The 16923-nt window shown below is 42.4% G+C and overlaps 1 protein-coding gene across 2 annotated transcripts; it reads right to left on the bottom strand.

Moving 5' to 3' along the window:
* Positions 1 to 438: 438 nt before the first annotated feature.
* Positions 439 to 16373, bottom strand: PSMA8 (proteasome 20S subunit alpha 8). 2 transcript variants are annotated; one of them, XM_074985818.1, is made up of 7 exons: positions 16162 to 16371; positions 12668 to 12794; positions 8969 to 9093; positions 5118 to 5240; positions 3653 to 3772; positions 3493 to 3555; positions 439 to 961 (listed from the first exon to the last, which is right to left on the bottom strand). In XM_074985818.1, the coding sequence occupies exons 1-7, from the start codon at positions 16261 to 16263 to the stop codon at positions 872 to 874; spliced, it is 750 nt and encodes a 249-aa protein (XP_074841919.1). In that variant the 5' UTR covers positions 16264 to 16371; the 3' UTR covers positions 439 to 871. The 2 variants fall into 2 exon arrangements, with proteins under 2 accessions (XP_074841919.1, XP_074841920.1); XM_074985819.1 differs by lacking the exon at positions 3653 to 3772 and having other exon boundaries at positions 16162 to 16373.
* Positions 16374 to 16923: the final 550 nt, after the last annotated feature.

Genomic DNA, 16923 nt, shown 5'->3' on the forward strand with positions numbered 1-16923 from the left:
AACAGTGGAAGTGTTGGTAATGCTGGTAGACCATACTGACCTCCTGTAGTCAGGCAAATTCTCTCATTCAGCACTGGTCAGGTCCCAAGGGTGATGGACTAGAGAGGTTCAATCCATACTAATATGATGAGCTTTGTATACAGTGTAGTTGTAGCCATATCTACCCCAGGTTACTAGACAGACAAGGTTGGTGCATATCATCTTTTATTGGACTAGCCTGAATTGTAGAACAGAAGTTGGTCCAGTAGGCTTCATCAGTTAAGGTTCTGAAAGTTAAATATAATACAAATGGTATCAAGAAAAATACCATTCGTTATCTTGTACAATCCATTAACAGGAGAAAGATGTTTCTATCATTCAAACAGTGGGGCAATTCAATATGTTGTGCCATGTATGACAGAGAATAGCAGTGCAATGTGCTTTGGAAAATGTAACACATTAAAGCATCAAAACATAAATCAGAATGTCAATGAATTTTTATTTTGCATGGCATATGTAACTACTAGCATGTAAACACAAACTTACAAAGTTGCAAAAAGTTATGAAGAAAAAATGGAACACTTAGAAACCTTTAATATCTTGAATAGAGAAGTGCCAATAGTTTGGTGATAATTTGGTGACAATGCCTTTTAATGCTGAACATGTAAATAACAAACAGAGAAAAGGTAAGTGGCAAATACCTGCCTGTTTGCACACCAGAGTGAATAAAAACATATTAGGACTAGTACATTTGTAATTCTGACAGATTTCAGAAAACCAGAGTATTCAATAATGAAAGACAAGCGTAGTCAGCAGATGCAAGTATTGTGGGCTGCTGGTATTTATTAAAATGTTTCCAAAGTTTTAACAAGCAGCCGTCAGCACATACAATTTAAATACTTTTCTTCTTTTTCTTTTCAGCTTCTTCTTTTTCCTTCTCTATTTCTACAACATGTGATTCAATATCCTTTGCAGTAAAAATCTGAAATAGAACATAGGGCAAAGTTGTGAAGCAGTAGCCACTATAGTGAATTAGCTACAATATTTTACTTTAGCAAATTCTGTATCACTGCTGTAGTGAACTAGTCATTATTCTGAAAACATATTTATTGTTCAAGCCAACCAGCCATACTCCACAAGCCATATAGCATGTTGGACATCATGGCTGTGGCCACACATGATGTCCATGGCCATTTTGAAGATTTCTAATGAGGTGCTGAATTGAATATTTAGCATCTCATTAGCATTAGGATGCTTCAGGCCGCGGCGCTTCAAAAGCGCTGCTTTTGACCACTCACGGCTTGGTGCAGCAACATGGGGGTCCTTCTGCTGAGAGAAATAAGGGGATTTTGAAAAGTGTGGGGTCCTTTCGAAAAGGACCTGTGTAGCCACACCGAGCTGAGAGCATTCGAAAGAGGCGCTTTCAAAGCGCTGCAGCCGGAAGCGTCCTAATGCTAATGAGGCACTGAATATTCAATTCAGTGCCTCATTAGTAATCTTCAAAATGGCCATTTGCATGGCTATTTCAAAGTTTTGGCCAAGTGCGGCCACAGCCCACGTGTATAAAGTTTAATAACATCTGCAATTTTATAATCCACAGATTCAATTAAATTTCACAGCTCCAAACAGTATTCCGAAAGTGTTAAAAAAAGTTTCAAAAGCTCTCATCTGAGACACAAACTGAGAGAATCAGATTTTTGTGAAATTTTTGAAGTCAAGACGCCTGTTCATAAAGTTTTGTATTTATAAACCTGGCACGTTAAGAGGCTGCCGCAGATGATCATTTTCCTTACAAGTAAATTCACAGACCTGATACTAAGAAATGCATGTAAGGTGCACTTCTCCATTAACATCATTAACTCCAACTGCAGAAGGCAATTTTGTGCTATTCTGGCACAAACTTAGGTTTCTTTAGCATACAGACTGGCAACTCTGTCAATTATGTATGAGTGTTTTGTTTTATTGGGCTGTTCGCTAGCAATGCTCAGACCTCCAGCTAGAACCAAAATCCTAACAAACTTGTATCAGAAATTAAGGCAAATGACTTGTCTCATAAACCCCTTAGCTCTTTATAAATAAGTTATCAAAACTTTCAGATTGATTTTGAAGTGTTAAAAATCCATATAATATTCTTGAAAGAAAATAGCAAACGTAAAAATTAAAGCTATATTTATGGACTGGGAGAAAAAAACATCTATGAGATGGTGATGTTTTCCCATGATACTGGCAGGTACATCCCATGGGACTGAAGCCCTGAGACACACCCCACTGCTAAGAAAAAGATCCTACTCCTTTGCAAGGCAGAAGTCCCCTCTCAACCACCCCCCTGGGTCTGGAGTGAGGGAGGAACAGCTCTGCAAGCCACACTAACTGTAAAAGAGCCATATGAGGCTCATAAGCCAGTCTGGCCACCCAAATCTTTGAAGAACCAAGCCCTGCTCTTTCAAAGGTTTAGGCAGTGCCCTCTTTCCTCTGCAGCCCAGAAGTAAGCATCCTGAAGAGCTCCTGCCCAGCTGATACACTTTCACAGCACCTCCACCTCTCTAGGACTTCACAGCAATAAACCTATCACTCTATCTTTGATAAAACACATACACAAGTTTTGGCTACACTTCTGGCCAGCTATTTTCAATTGCCAACTCATGATTCAATTCACTGTCATCATACCGAATTCATGATAACAATGCCTGGACATAAAAATTTACTAGACTTGAGTCTACAGGATGTGGGTGTTTCTGCAGGAAAAGGTGCTATATTGCTGAGTGTAACGATGAACGCAACTCGTAGAAGATGTGTTTATACCAAGAATGTACCCATCGTCACTTATTTTTGTTAATCAAAATATTTTCATTGTGTTGCCAAGAGTTTATTAGAGAGCTGGGCTTCTTTCAAATAAAGCAGAAATAAAAGTTTTTTGGAATATTTTATCAATTGGGACTGAATATGAAACATTACATCTTAGTAAAATCGCAGACAACTCAAACAGTTAAAGGGATTATGCAGATTTATCAATTATGGGGGTAATATAAGAGCAAGAATGGAATTGTTTATTTCAAAAGAAAGTAAATACTGTATAGAAATCTTCCTATTTTTAAATAACCATGCCTGGAATCTGCGTTTTGCACCGTAACAGATGCTTAAAAAAGAGTCAAGAAATGTTTGCCAGAAATATTACATGGCAAAAATGCTTACATACAATATCAAAATTTACTATCAGACTTACCATGTAAACTCTACGGTAATTTCTCCCACATATGATACAGAAAAATATGGTTTTATATGCTCTCCCAACACAGCATCTCACAGCACAATATGAATTATATGCAGTTACTATGTACCTCACAGCATCATCAAACTACAGACACAACAGAACTCAGGTAACATTGCTTTACCAGAAGTTAGAGACATTTTATATATCCAGTTGAAATACATAGGTGCAAACTGGAATAACTTTTGTCAAAAGATTGTTTACAGAAATTATCTTTTTATTCCTACAAAATCAATAACTCATACCTGCAGTGGTTTGTTTCTCCTTATTATTGCAAGTTCAATGTTTTTTCCACCAGATTGCACAACCTAGTAAACAGAACATCATTACAAGTATGTTATAAAATGAAGAAAAAACGAGCTTTTGTGACAGCATTTTTTGTAAGAATTCGACTGCATCACATACTTCTAGCAGAGCTCTTATTGCTAATTTGATAGTATTCTTGTCAGTTGCTATAGCTTCTTCAGTGTAATTCTTCTCCAAAAATTCACGCACAGTTTTAGCATTACGACCAATTACATTTGCCTGTAGAAGACACACAATTATGTATCTCACCACAATCTAAATTAATTTGCCATACCTAATCAAACACATGTAGGTCTGCACACATTTTTACACAATACTGATATGGCAATTCCCCCTCTATCACCCACGTGATTGGTGTTTTGCAATATTTGCCAGCAAAGACTTTAATTCGCTGTTTCTATGTGGAACACTGTATTTTCAAGATTTATAGGCCTTTAAGTTTTTAAAGAGAGAAGACCAAACAATATAATAAATCTTATTAATTTGAAGTGCTTTGAAAATTTTGGTAGGGGCCCTAGGTCTTGTAACACAAGAGGACATAAAAATAAAACATTAAAACTGTTGTTCTTCAGCTTTTTCACAAATGATCCCGCTTTTCCATAAACAGACCACCCTTGGGATTCCCTGCTGTAACAGGATGGTCTCACCTTTAAGAGCCAATGTCAGCAATCCTGTGCAATTATTAAGCTCAGCTGGGAAGGGGCCAGGTGATGGCTATAAATGGAAATAGAGGGCTTGAAAAGAGTAGTAACAAGCTGTTTTTGAGCTAAACAGAAACAATTAAAGTCAAGGTAGTTTGTAATGATCTTTACTTATAAAATTAGGTCTACCTTATTTAAACTTTTCTCATGTGTTTTTTTTTTTTTTTTTCCCAAAATAAATATGGTAATCTTCAGGCCATGCCTCCATTTTTCCATGGGAAAATTTAAGAGGAGTTTGAAATAAAGCTCTCTAATGTAATTGGGTTTCAACATTTATTATGGAAAGGTTCTCTCTCCATAATCAGTGATGTCATATACCCGATCACCATGCAGTATGTTTGCTGCTGCGTATATTTTAAATTTATTTTCTTGTTTTTGCTGTGGATTCATTAGTATTTTAACTACAAGGCTAAGAGTACATCTACACAGCAACTCAACACCAGCAGCCACCGAAGGTCAGCTGACTGGGCTGTAAAATGCTGTGCAGATATTCAGGTTTGGGATGGAGTCCAAACTCCGGGACCTTGCAATCAAGTGAAGGGAGGAGGCAGAGTTCCAGATCCAGTCTGAGCCCAAACACCTATGCAGTAATTTTTAGCCCCACAGTCCAACTCAGCTGACTTAGGTCAGCCATGGCTGGGCTCTGGGTCTTTTATTCCAATGTAAACATACTCCAAATTAGCTTTGGAGGCTCAAAAAACTGCAACAAGCTTTCTGAAAGCATGGAATGGATTTTTTGGTTCTGTGGCTCTAGAGCACAAAATGAAACTTCAGACTTGGCTGGGATATACTGCCTATGCAAATCTTTGTACTAAGATGCATACAATTTTGGAATACGGTTTGTGAATTAAGTTGGAGCTTACCTTCCAAGAATGATATGTACCAGATGGGTCTGTCTGATACAGTCTGGGACTACCATCATCATCAAAGCCCACAATCAAGGCAGAAATACCAAAAGGCCTACGTCCATTGCTCTGTGTATAGCGCTATGAACAAGATGTACAGTTTTAACACTCCATGAAGTTAAAAATGTTATCAGTCTAGTACATAAGAAACAACATAAAATTGAAGAATTCCACAAAGATTTCAACAATTTGCACCCCACCAACAATCTCAGACCTCATCATTCCACACAAGAGATCCATTTCCCAGAAATTACAGTACAAATCAATAATGGTCAAATTAATACCAGTCTATTCCAGAAAACCACCGACTGTTCTTACCTACATGCCTCCAGCTTCCATTCAAAACACATACAAGATCCATTGTCTACAGCAAAGCCCTGAGGATATGTCTACACTTACTGGGTTGAAGGGTTGATCTCCTGGAGTTCAATTTTCTGTTTCCGGTAAAGATGTGCAAAATCAATCTTTATGGGGTCTGCAGTCAACCCCCTCTACCCTGCTCTTGCAAGGAGTAAGGGAGGTCGATGGGAGGAATGCTGCCATTGACCTCCCGAGTGAGGACAGATCTTACAGTCGACTGCAGACAGGCCAATTCCAGCTACGCAATTGCCATAGCTAGAATTGCATATCTGTAGTCGACTGCAAAGTCTAGTGTAGACCAAGCCTCAGATACAACCATATCTGCTCCAATCCCACTGACAAAGACAAAAGACTGAGATCTTTAGTGAGCATTCATAAAACATAATTACCCACTGGGGGAAGCAAATAAACAGATTGACAGGGCCAGATGAGTACCCAGAAACCAGTTACTTCATGATAAACCCAACAAGGAAAATAACAGAACCCCACTTGTCATTAGCAGTAGCCCTTAGTTTAAACCCCTCCAGTGCATCATTGACAATCTGTAACCTATACTGGAACATGTTCCCTCACTCTCCAAGACCTTGGGTAACACACCTGTTCTCTCCTATAGACTGCCACACAACCATACCACAGAAACACTAACCTAGAGACCTACCCCTGCAACAAACCCTGTTGGCAGTTCTGTTCAAAAATCTATCCTAGCGACACCATCACACCATTAGGGGCTCATACACCTGCACGTGCATTAATGTGATATATGCAATCTTGTGTCAGCAATGCCCCTCTGCCATGTACACAGGACACACTGGACACTCTCTGTTCCAAAGGATGAATGAACACAAATCCAATGAGGAACTGGAATACACATAAACCTGTAGGGGAACACTTTAACCTCCCTAGACATTCAATAAAGGATTTGAAAGTAGCCATTCTCCTACGAAAGGATTTTACCACAAGATTACAGAGGGAGACATCTGAATTGGAATTCATTTGCAAGTTTGACACATTCAACCTTGAGTTTAACAGCGATCTCAGTTATCTTAGGCCTTTCAAGAACAATTTCCCCACCTTTTATAGTTACAGGAATGGCACCCATCCCACTTAATTTACTACTTCTTCCTCTGGTCCTATTAATGACAGGTGACCTCCCCCCTTTTTTATCTCCTCCTCCTTCCCCTCCACCCCCCACTATATAAACCCTGGATTCTTATCATCTGCTCCAAATCTGAAATGGGTCTTATCCATGAAAGCTCATTTATTTAACAAATAATAGTTAGTCTTTAAGATGCTACAGGACTGCTTGTTTTGTAACATAAAACAGAAAAGGCTTCTATGCAGCACTTTGATTTATAATTGATTATTAACAACATATTACTGGGAAAATGTGATTGCTATGTATTTTGGGATTAAATTATGCCCTGGGAGGGAATTCTGCACCACTGTGCAAGCACAGAAATTATGTCTTTGCTTCTCTACAGAAAAATGACCTTCTGAGGGGAAAGCAAAGGGAAGCTGCAAGAGCTGTCATGCACTACTCCATATCAGCGCAGGTACATCATTACAGGCCCCTGGTGCAGCTGGCGGGGATGTAAATCACTGCAGACCTGGAGACACCCTAGCTGGTGACTTCTACCCTGAACCAGAATCTGCTGCTAGTCCCAACTGGACTAGAGGCAGGAGGGGACAGGACTTCCTTTTCCCCTGCATGGAGCAGCCAAGGCTGGACTGTCCTCCAGCTACATCAAGCTCAGCATCCTCCCCGGCTTCCCACCAACCATCATTCCTTAGCTGTGGGGGAAGTAGTCACTGCCCAAGAAGCTGCTCCCATATCCACCCAACTCTTGTTCATCTGGTCTTCCCCAGACACTCTTGCCAAAGCCTCACCTGGTACATTCAGAAACTGTCTAGCCCTCCCTTCCCCAAACCGACACCTCTGAACCTCGCCTCATATGCCTGGAGTTTCCCTACATCCAGAACAATCCCACTGGACACTCTGTATTCAGACTCCCACCCTCACAAGCCCCATCCCCTCCATCACCCTGAGCCCTCACATCCAGGCCCCTTGCCACTGACCCCAACTAGCTGCACCAAGACTCCTACTCCACCAAGTCTCACCCCCCCACACCCAGGCCTCCCTGCTAAGACACCCTACACCCAAACCCCTCTGTTGAGCCCTAACCACCTTCACCTGGAAGCCCCTGCAGCATCTCACTGAGCCTGCATCTGGAACCTCCTCCCCATGAACCTCTGTACCATATTCCCCCACATCTAGACCCTCCACTGAGCTGCACAGACCGAGACTGTCCCAAAGAGAATCCTCTCACCACACACCTGAATCCCTCCACGCGTGGATCATGCCTAGTTAAGCCTGCGTGCTCAACAGCTGGTTCACCTGTCAAAGTATGGCAGTGTCCCAGAGTGTTTCTAGGGCAGGACTAGTCCTTGTTGTGTGTCAGGGTTGGGTGCAAAGTCACTGCTGAGTCCATGTCTCAAGGGTGGGGGGATTGCAGAGTGATCTCCCACCTTTGTGCAGCCGATGGCCTGTGCACCCCCCTGCCATGCTGGAGCCGCTACATTTATTTATTGATAAATGAAGTGTGCAGGATTTTTAAATACTGTGTACAGAATTTTTTAATTTTCTAGCACAGGATTTTTCATTTTTTAAGAGTAATATTTGTACAACCCTACTAAAGTTGTACAGGAGTGGCTAAATCCGGCTATTAGTGAGAGAAGAACAACACTACAAAATATTCCCAACAACATATAAACCACTTATAGGAATTTAAAATAAGCAGATTATTTCAATAGTTTCATGCGTAAAGATATTTGAAAGCAGAGTGCAGGGTGTTGTTTTTATCAGAAGTTTTTTACAGACATCTCCCCATAGATTTATGGTTGATCAGACTAGTTCTAACTGTTCCCTGATATCAAGAAAGGACATTTTTCGATTAAGAATCTGCATCTACAAGTGTTACCTTATATTCAGCCATTCACACGATCAAATAATACACCAAAAAAGCTTTAATTTTTTTCATCTTATATTTTATTATACCATAATTTTTTAAAATTTCCAAGTATACTAGGAAAAGCATAGAAGGGACTATTGTACCTGAAAGCAGAGCAGGAGCAAAATTGCAGGTGGTCCCCAAAAGAGAAAGGCTAATAATTGAAATGATTTATTGTGGAAAATAATAATTTTTCTAAACACTATTTACATTCTTAAAAGTCCATTGACAGAACATTTAGCCAGGCTCCCATTGTTACTGATAACCTGAACCTGGATTTTATTTGTACTGCTGTGAAATAGAAGCAGTGTAGAATTTTGTTAGTCTTTAACATGCTACTGGACTGCCTTTTAGTTTTAAATAGAAGCAGTTTGTTTGCTTTGAAATATTGTTATTTAAAGGCCCTTACAGAAAATATACAACATTTAGAAAGACATTTACCTGCTTTAAAGTTGCTATGTAGCGTGTTATATATTCTACTGTGACTGGATCCTCAACAGTAAGTTTATGGCTTTGACACTCCACCCGGGCTCTGTTAATTATTATTCTAGCATCAGCAGTCAGACCTACATAAACATAATTGTCAATTATGTTACAACAGAGCAAATATTCTTTATCAAACAACACATGCATCATTTAAGAATTTTTTTTTACTTCAGTATAGAAAAACAATTTGCTCAAAAACTGATTAACAGAGACAAATACAGGATACAAACGTAATACAAATTGTGTTAAGAAAATAATGTCTGAAATAATCATTTTTGTAAGAAATGCACCATTCGCTATGTGGACATTTTTAAGATTAAGACATACAAGTTTATTGAACATTTGCATTAGCAGCAAAAAACAAATCAAATTGTCAGTATCCCTTTAATGTGCAGTGAAGTTTAGTGCATTTAAAAAATAAATGGAAAAAGTAGTTTCTGGCACTAAATCTGCTGTGAGCATCTTGCCAAGTTTTGTTTTTTGCAAAAACATTACTGTATTTTTATCTCCCTCTTCCTTTGTGAAAATCATTTTTCCTCCTGGAGTCTGACTGCAGAAGGGAAACTGACCACCCACAAAGTATAGTCAATTGCACAAATACAAGCAAACCGAGAAGGAAAGAAAAACAAGATGAAAAACATTGTTCTCTACTTTGTTTAGCTATAAGAATCTTCCTTGCTGTCTGGAACAGTAGTAGCAAGACAGTTTGAGACTCAGTCTGGGTTTGCCAATCAAGTGACAACCAAAACTAATTTTATTCCAGAATAAAATACACCATTATGTCCTCTTCAGAATGTCCTTCCATTCTAATCTCTCAGATCCCAATCCTGCAAACACCATCAATGAGGCTACAGTGCGTGTGCTTAAGTATAATATACAAGTGTCACAGGAGCTAATTACAAAACAAAAAAGCAGTCATGTAGCACTTTAAAAGCTAACAAAATAATTTATTAGGTGATGAACTTTCATGGGACAGACCCACTTGTTCAGATCTACAGCCCTACCAGAACAGATGCCATACATAAAGCACAAAGGTCCAAAAATTGTTATCAAGGAATGAATGGACAAAGAGCAGACATCAAAAATCTCCAAATACACAAACACATGAGCCAGCACTTTAATGGAGTGGACCACTCTGTTAAAGACGTTGAGAGTTTGTGCTCTAGAGAAAGGAGGCTTTAACAACCATCTACAGAGGGAATGTTCAGAACTAACATTCATATTCAAATTCAACACATTAACACATGGTTTGAACTGGGACAGCAATTACCTGACTCATTACAAGGACTCTTTTACATACTTAGATGTTTGATCTTACACTTACTTCCCTACCCCTCATCCCTCTCTCTTACTCTTCTATTTGATTTGCCAACAATCATAACAGTTCTTCTGATTTGTCAACCTTGATAACAATTTCTGGACCTCTGTGTTTTATGTATTGAGTCTGTTCTGGTAAGGCTGTAGACCTGAAGAAGGGGGTTTGTCCCACAAAAGCTCATCACCTAATAAATTATTTTGTTAGCCTTTGAAGTGCTACATGATTGCTTTTTTGTTTTGACAGATTACAGACGAACACAGCTATCCCTCTGGTACTATTCAAGGATCTAATTACATTGCATTTCTTTTTTTCCCTCGCACCAGATATGGTGCAGCAAGGTAAGCACTAAAGAGTTCTTGAAGCAAAAGGACATCTTTGGTGGTGCCTACTGTATCTTCCATAAAAACCTTAGCAGTTTTATTCATTTACCACTTCTATAAAATAAGGGTTAGGGTATGTAAATGACTAATTATAGTCTGCATGTACGTGTACATGTGTTTTGATTAGTCAATGACCTCTAACTGATCCTTTTTATTCCCGATTCCTTCTATTCGGCAGCCTCACACATAATCAGGAGAGGAAGACCCAGCAGCAGAAGACTGTAGAAGCTAAAGTAACCCTAAAATAAACAAGGGCAGGAGCAGAACCACCACTGTCTAAAACGAGGGGCTCCAGCCTTTCAGGGTCACCCTATGGCTTGCTCTCTTTTCTTCTCTCCCCCTGCGAGCAGTAATAGGGACAGAATGAGAAGCTGCAAACACATAAACCAGGGGTGTGGAACCACGGCTTATGGTACAGATTCAGCCTGTGGCTTGCCTAGATCTAACCCCCAGGGCTCAGGGTTCCCCACTCAGCACCCACACTGCTGTGGGTGGTGAGCGTGGAGCCTCAAACCTGACAGGGAGAAAAAGCGGTTCTGCACAGTGCTGCTCCTCCTGCTCCCCAGCAGAGCAGCACTACCTGGAAGCTTTTTCTACTGACACTGATTGGCAGAAATTGCAGCCAATAGGAGCAGTGTGGGGGGCAGTGCCTGGGAGTAGTGACAGATGTGGAATCATACATGTCCTTGGAGAGCTGCACAGGTAAGTGCCCCCTGTATCAGCCAGATCCCCTAATCTTGCACCCTCCCTCCTGCCCAGACCCTCCCACCCCAGCCCACTTTCACCCCCTTCCCATCCATTGCTCCTGCCTCCACCCCACCTTGCATTCCCCTCTGACCCATCCCTCCCACCGCTACCCCACTCCTGCATCCCCTGCCCCATCTTATACCCTACTACCTTCAAAGCCCCCCAGGCCTAATCTGCTCCTGCATCCTATTCCTGCAACCCCTCTCCTGCCCAACCCTCCCAGCACCCTGCTCCTGTACCCCACACCATTCCAGACCCTGCAGCTCATTTCTGCACCCTCCCTCCTACCCATACCCCAAGCCCACTTCCTGGAAGCCCCCAGCCACACTGAACCCCTCATTTTTAGTCCTCCTCCTGCCCTGAAAGAGTTTTTTTCTTCTGTTTCCAGTCAGGGACAATGTCAGTATTTTTAGGAGTGGGGGTTGGTTTGACGTTTGTTTGTTTTTTGCATCTCACTTGTGTGGCCCCCGTCTGATTTTCTGTTGGTCAGTTGCTCCCAACCCAAAAAAGACTGTCTGCCCCGATGTAAACTAACCACAGAGTTCCTCCTTCCCCAAACTCAGGGAAGAGGGATGTTGCCTAACTGCCCCTCCCAACGCTATTCTTTTGAGGGAGGGGCAGCCAGTAGGTGTTCACAAGTGCTCCTTCCCACTCATACCAGTTGCCTTTCTCATGCATGGGATGATCAGAGGGAGAAAGCAAAGACAAACAGGACAGATGTGCTTTTCTAGCCCCATATCATCTTTCCCATATTTGTGTAGGTGTTTCCACTATTATCCCAATTTCTTTTTTGGGGGATGGAGTTAAGGATGGGATTCTCTTCCTTGGTCTGTTTAAGGCTATTATTGCCAGTCTATAGGCAGCTTTCTACCCCAGTTGGCCACATTACTGCTACTGAGCTATATATCTACCTGGGCAAGAAGGAAAAAAGGGAAAGGGTCAATCAAAAGTCCCTAAATGTACAGTGTTTTCTAAAAGAACAAATTATTTCCCACTCGCCACTGAAAAAAAGTTCATTAGGCAATGGGTTTTTGTCAAACCTATGATGTAAAAGCGAAAGCCTTCATATCTTCTTACCAGTCTACTGAACTATCCTGACCACCTCAATAATATTTATACTTAAAACCAGGAACAGGTTTTGGAAGACCTCTTGCACAACATATATTTGCAATACAATGTTCCATAGAGCAATAACTGTATAACCAATACCTGCAAAAGCCATGCAGACATGATCATCCAGTGCACAAATCTTTCTCACAGTTCTTTCTTCCTGAAGTTTGGCAACAGACTTTTTCTCTACCCCCAGCACAACTACGTCCAGCCCTCGAATTCCAACCTGTTAAATCAAGATTAAAAAATAACCAAACTTTAGACAGAGACCTTTTTTTTTTTTTATCATTAACCCTATATTAAAGATGTTATGGTACTTAGGATAAGAATGAACCTTTGGATTTAAGCCTCCAAGCTATGAAAATGACATTATGCATATACCTAGTTCTTTGCAGAATAAGAACCATCAATTGTTACCTTTTTCACAGTGATGGTACTCAAGAAGTAATAAACATTATTTGATCCTCCGTTAGCAAGGCAAATGGCAGAGTGGGGATGCTGCCATAAGAAAAGCTGTGAATGCCTTATTTATTACTTGTATTGCAACAGAACCAAGGACTCCCAATCACAGGACCAGTATCTCTGTATAGTAGGGGATGTACAACACTGTCCAAGAAGTTTACAATCTAAGGGTAAAACAAGTTATGAAAGGTGAATACAATTGGCTGTGTCTATACTATAAAAATAACTTTGAAGTTGTTTACTTCAAAGAACAGCTTCAAAGTAACGGACTTCGAAGCTGAGCGTCTACACACACTCTACTTTGACGTTAAACTGTGAATACGGACTTTGAAGTTGGGCTTTGAAGTTAATTTCGAAGTAAGGGAAAACGTGTGTAGACTCTCAGCTGGCTTCTTCGAAGTAGCCCCTAACTTCCAAGTTAGTTCCTAGTGTAGACATACCCTTAGACAGAGTTGCAGAAGAAAACTGTGAGACAATATTAGTCAGCATGATAGCCTGTGGTATCAGAATACCAGCTGGCTAACTGACCTCAAGGTGTTTTTGGAGTCATCATGGCAGAGTTTTAAGGAGGAGCTTTTAAAAGGACAAAGATGTTTACAGGATGCTCCGACAACATGTAAGAAGCAAACTGGGAGAGATGGGCAACAAAGGCTGGCATTATTGTCATAGCCATTTTTCAGCATCTCAGTAGTGTAGGAGAGTTTTGTTTCTATCTTATTATTTTATTACTGATATTATTTCCCCACTTATCAGAATTTCTTCACCAGATAACTGCATCATTGTCAGCCTTCCACGTGCTCAAAAGGAGAAAATCAACTGACGATACAATAGGTTGTGCTAAGGAAATGGAGTTTAGGAGATACTAGATCCCAAGGGAGAATCAGAGGGTTCAGAAAGGTCCACCCCTTCAGGACAGAGCTGTCACAAAATAGTATCAATACCCCAGCACAGGACGACAAACAGAAGAAATACTCTCTACTCTACTTATTTTGGAAGAGGTGGTGTGGGGGAAAGCAAGCAGAAATCATGAAACTGCACTGCCTCAATCTCAGAAGGAAGCTCCCCTTTCTCCCTACTACCATCTGAAGAGAAAGACACCCTACAGTGCAAAGTGCTACAAGCCTAATGCCCCTTACAAGACTGCGTCTACACTACGAGATAAAATGGAATGTATTAATATTGATCGTGTAACTCTGGAATTTATAAATTCAATTTTGACTATCCTCGCCGACCCATGTGCTCCTCATAAAGTTGACTTATTGCTGCCACACTCAATTGGCAAACATCGACTGTTGCAGTAGTGCATTTTGGGAACCTATCCCACAGTCCCCTCTTCCCTATAGCATTCTGGGTATGCTCACTGGTCTTTGACATCATCGTCCCACACTACATTTTCCTCATTCCCCTCCCACATTAAGCAAATGTCCCTTTTTCCTGTCAGAAGGAAGGAAGAGTAGAGCATCCACAGACATGGCAAAGTTAACAGAAATCTCTTTCTTCTGTAACCGAATTGTCAACTGACCATCCACTGACTGTCCCCTGCTCCCGTGATTGCGTCCAATCCCTGAAAATAACACAGGGACAGACTGTATTCTCAACCGGCCCTCCACTCACTCTTCCCTGTGTGAAGGGGTACAAAGTTAGAAGAAAGAGGAGAGAAAAGTCAGGAGAAAAGATCTTAGTCTCCCCTCATCACTACACAGGTATTGCCAATGTGGGGGATGGCACTGAAATCTCATACACTGAACTTATAATGGAAAAGGGAATCTCAGCTGGCCCTCCTCCCTGTGTTTTTGTGGGGGGTCAAAGCATGAAGATAGGAAATGTCAGGAAAAAGATTTTATAATAGAAATAGCAAAACACAAACAGCCGTGCAGACAGGGTTCCTTTGAAAGGAAACCCCACTTTCGAAAGTACCCTTCTTCATAGGTTTCCTTTCAAAGGAACCCCATCTACACGGCTGTTTGTGTTTTGAAAGCAGCCCCATTTGGAAGCGAGATCCTGCAGGAGTATGCAAATGAGGCATGATATTTAAATCCACACCTGATTTGCATTTTTGATCAGTTGCATTGACATGCCCCTTTTGAAAGGGAGGGGTAGAGTAGACACAGCCTTACGGTATTAGCCTTATCTGGTATGTTATTGTTTTACTTAGTTGCTTACCTTGACCTGTCTCTTTTCACTTGCAATCACTTAAATCCCCACTTTTTATACTTAATAAAAACACTTATCAAATCCACTGTAAGCGATTGTTACATTTTTCTTGTCACTACCTAAGCCTGGTTCTTCTGTACGTCTATATACTTAACTGTCACAACACAAATCAAGCCACAGGAGGGTGTGGTAATACCAGTCAACAGTGCAGTCCACATGTCTCCCTATTACAGACAGCCCACCTGTTGGAATGACACTTGTGCTCCCCACAAATTGCTCACGTGGGCCCTGCAACTTGCAGCTTGGGCAACTCCTAGTTTACTACACCCGTAGAGGCACATTCCTACATTTTTAGTGGGGGTCAGTGTTGTGACATTACTTGCCTCTGTTGAAAAGTTCTCCCTTTCTGCAGTAAACCACCCAGGGCTGGTATCATGAGGCTCTGCTGGAGAGAGGCCTCTGCTCTGTTTTTTAAGCAGCAAAAGGCTCATGAGAGTAAAGGCCACCTTGGAACAACAGGCACTATCCCAAACAGATGGTGAGATTCAAGATTAGATGCCAGAAGGGAGTCGCCAGCTCCCTTCTCCTCATGTTTTGGAAAGGTCTCCTGGTATGTCCATGGACAGGTCACCCATCAATGTGTGTGGCAGCAAGGAGCACACAAAGCCAGGACTCCAGGACTCCCCCTGACAAGGGAGTCTCCCTCCCCAGGCGTGTCTCCCTCCCCAGCCCCATCCTAGGGACTGTCTTCCTCTGCCTCCCCTTGGAAAAGCCTCTCGCATTGGATCCTGTGGGGTGTGTCTCTCCCTCCCCAGGCCCGATGGGGAGAGTCTCTTCCTCCCACGCCCCTGGGAGACGGTGAGCCCTGCGCTGTCTCCGCCCTGCTGGCAGCCCAGCGAGGAGGACCGCGTTGGGGAGGCGGGTCGGCGAGCGCCGCCGGGGTGGGGGGACGAGCGGGGACTGTGGGACACACTCACAGCCGTAGAGCCCTTCTTCACGGCCTCCTGGGCGTACTCCACTTGGAAGAGGTGCCCGTCCGGGGAGAACACGGTGATGGCGCGGTCGTAGCGGGCAGCCATGCTCCTCCTGCGGCGCGCCGCCCACCTGCTGCCCGGGCCAGGCGCCGGCTGCAGCGTGCTGCCTAGGGGGCGCGCCCGCTGGCGGGGGAGGAGCAAGGCGCCGGGTTCGCGGAGGGAACTAGCCTCGGGCCTCTTTTTGTCTTCCGAGGGAGGTCCAGGCTGCGGGCTTGTGGAGGGTGACTACACGAGCCTTTCCCTCCGCAGAGCTCCCCTCGCCCAGGCGCGGACAGCTCACCCCCTCCTCCCAGTAATTTCGTTCCCCTCCCCATTGCAATGCAGCTTCAGTGCTCCATTGCAGTGCTCCTGCCTGTCGCTTTCCCATATGCGCAAGTACCAAGCAAACACACCTCCTCCCACCATTCCTGAAAGTCTTCCGGCTGGATGGGCAGAGCCGGCTCCCCAGGCTGTTTCCATCTGTAGGACTGAGGCCAATATTTGCATTTTGCACTGACACGCTGATATTATTTGACAAAAATGGCACGGGATTATTGGGAATGGATTGGGGAGATCTTTGATCTGCTACTGGCTTGCTTGGTGACCTGGGGAAAGTCACATCTGTGTCTCAGTTTCTCCAAAATGAGGATCATGATGCTGATGTCGTGTAAAGTTTGGGCCTTTGGATATTGTATATCGAGGGGGTTAAGAAGAAAGGATCCCCAT

The sequence above is a fragment of the Carettochelys insculpta genome, chromosome 2, assembly GCF_033958435.1.
Source record: "Carettochelys insculpta isolate YL-2023 chromosome 2, ASM3395843v1, whole genome shotgun sequence".
Classification (NCBI taxonomy): Eukaryota; Metazoa; Chordata; order Testudines; family Carettochelyidae; genus Carettochelys; species Carettochelys insculpta.

Coding starts and splice junctions, on each gene's coding strand:
- PSMA8 (XM_074985818.1), bottom strand. CDS start 16,263: ATGGCTGCCCGCTACGACCGCGCCATCACCGTGTTCTCCCCGGACGGG. Junction 9,094..12,667: donor TGTCTGCATGGCTTTTGCAG/GTATTGGTTATA, acceptor ATGTTTATGTAG/GTCTGACTGCTGATGCTAGA. Junction 3,773..5,117: donor GTACATATCATTCTTGGAAG/GTAAGCTCCAAC, acceptor TGTCTTCTACAG/GCAAATGTAATTGGTCGTAA.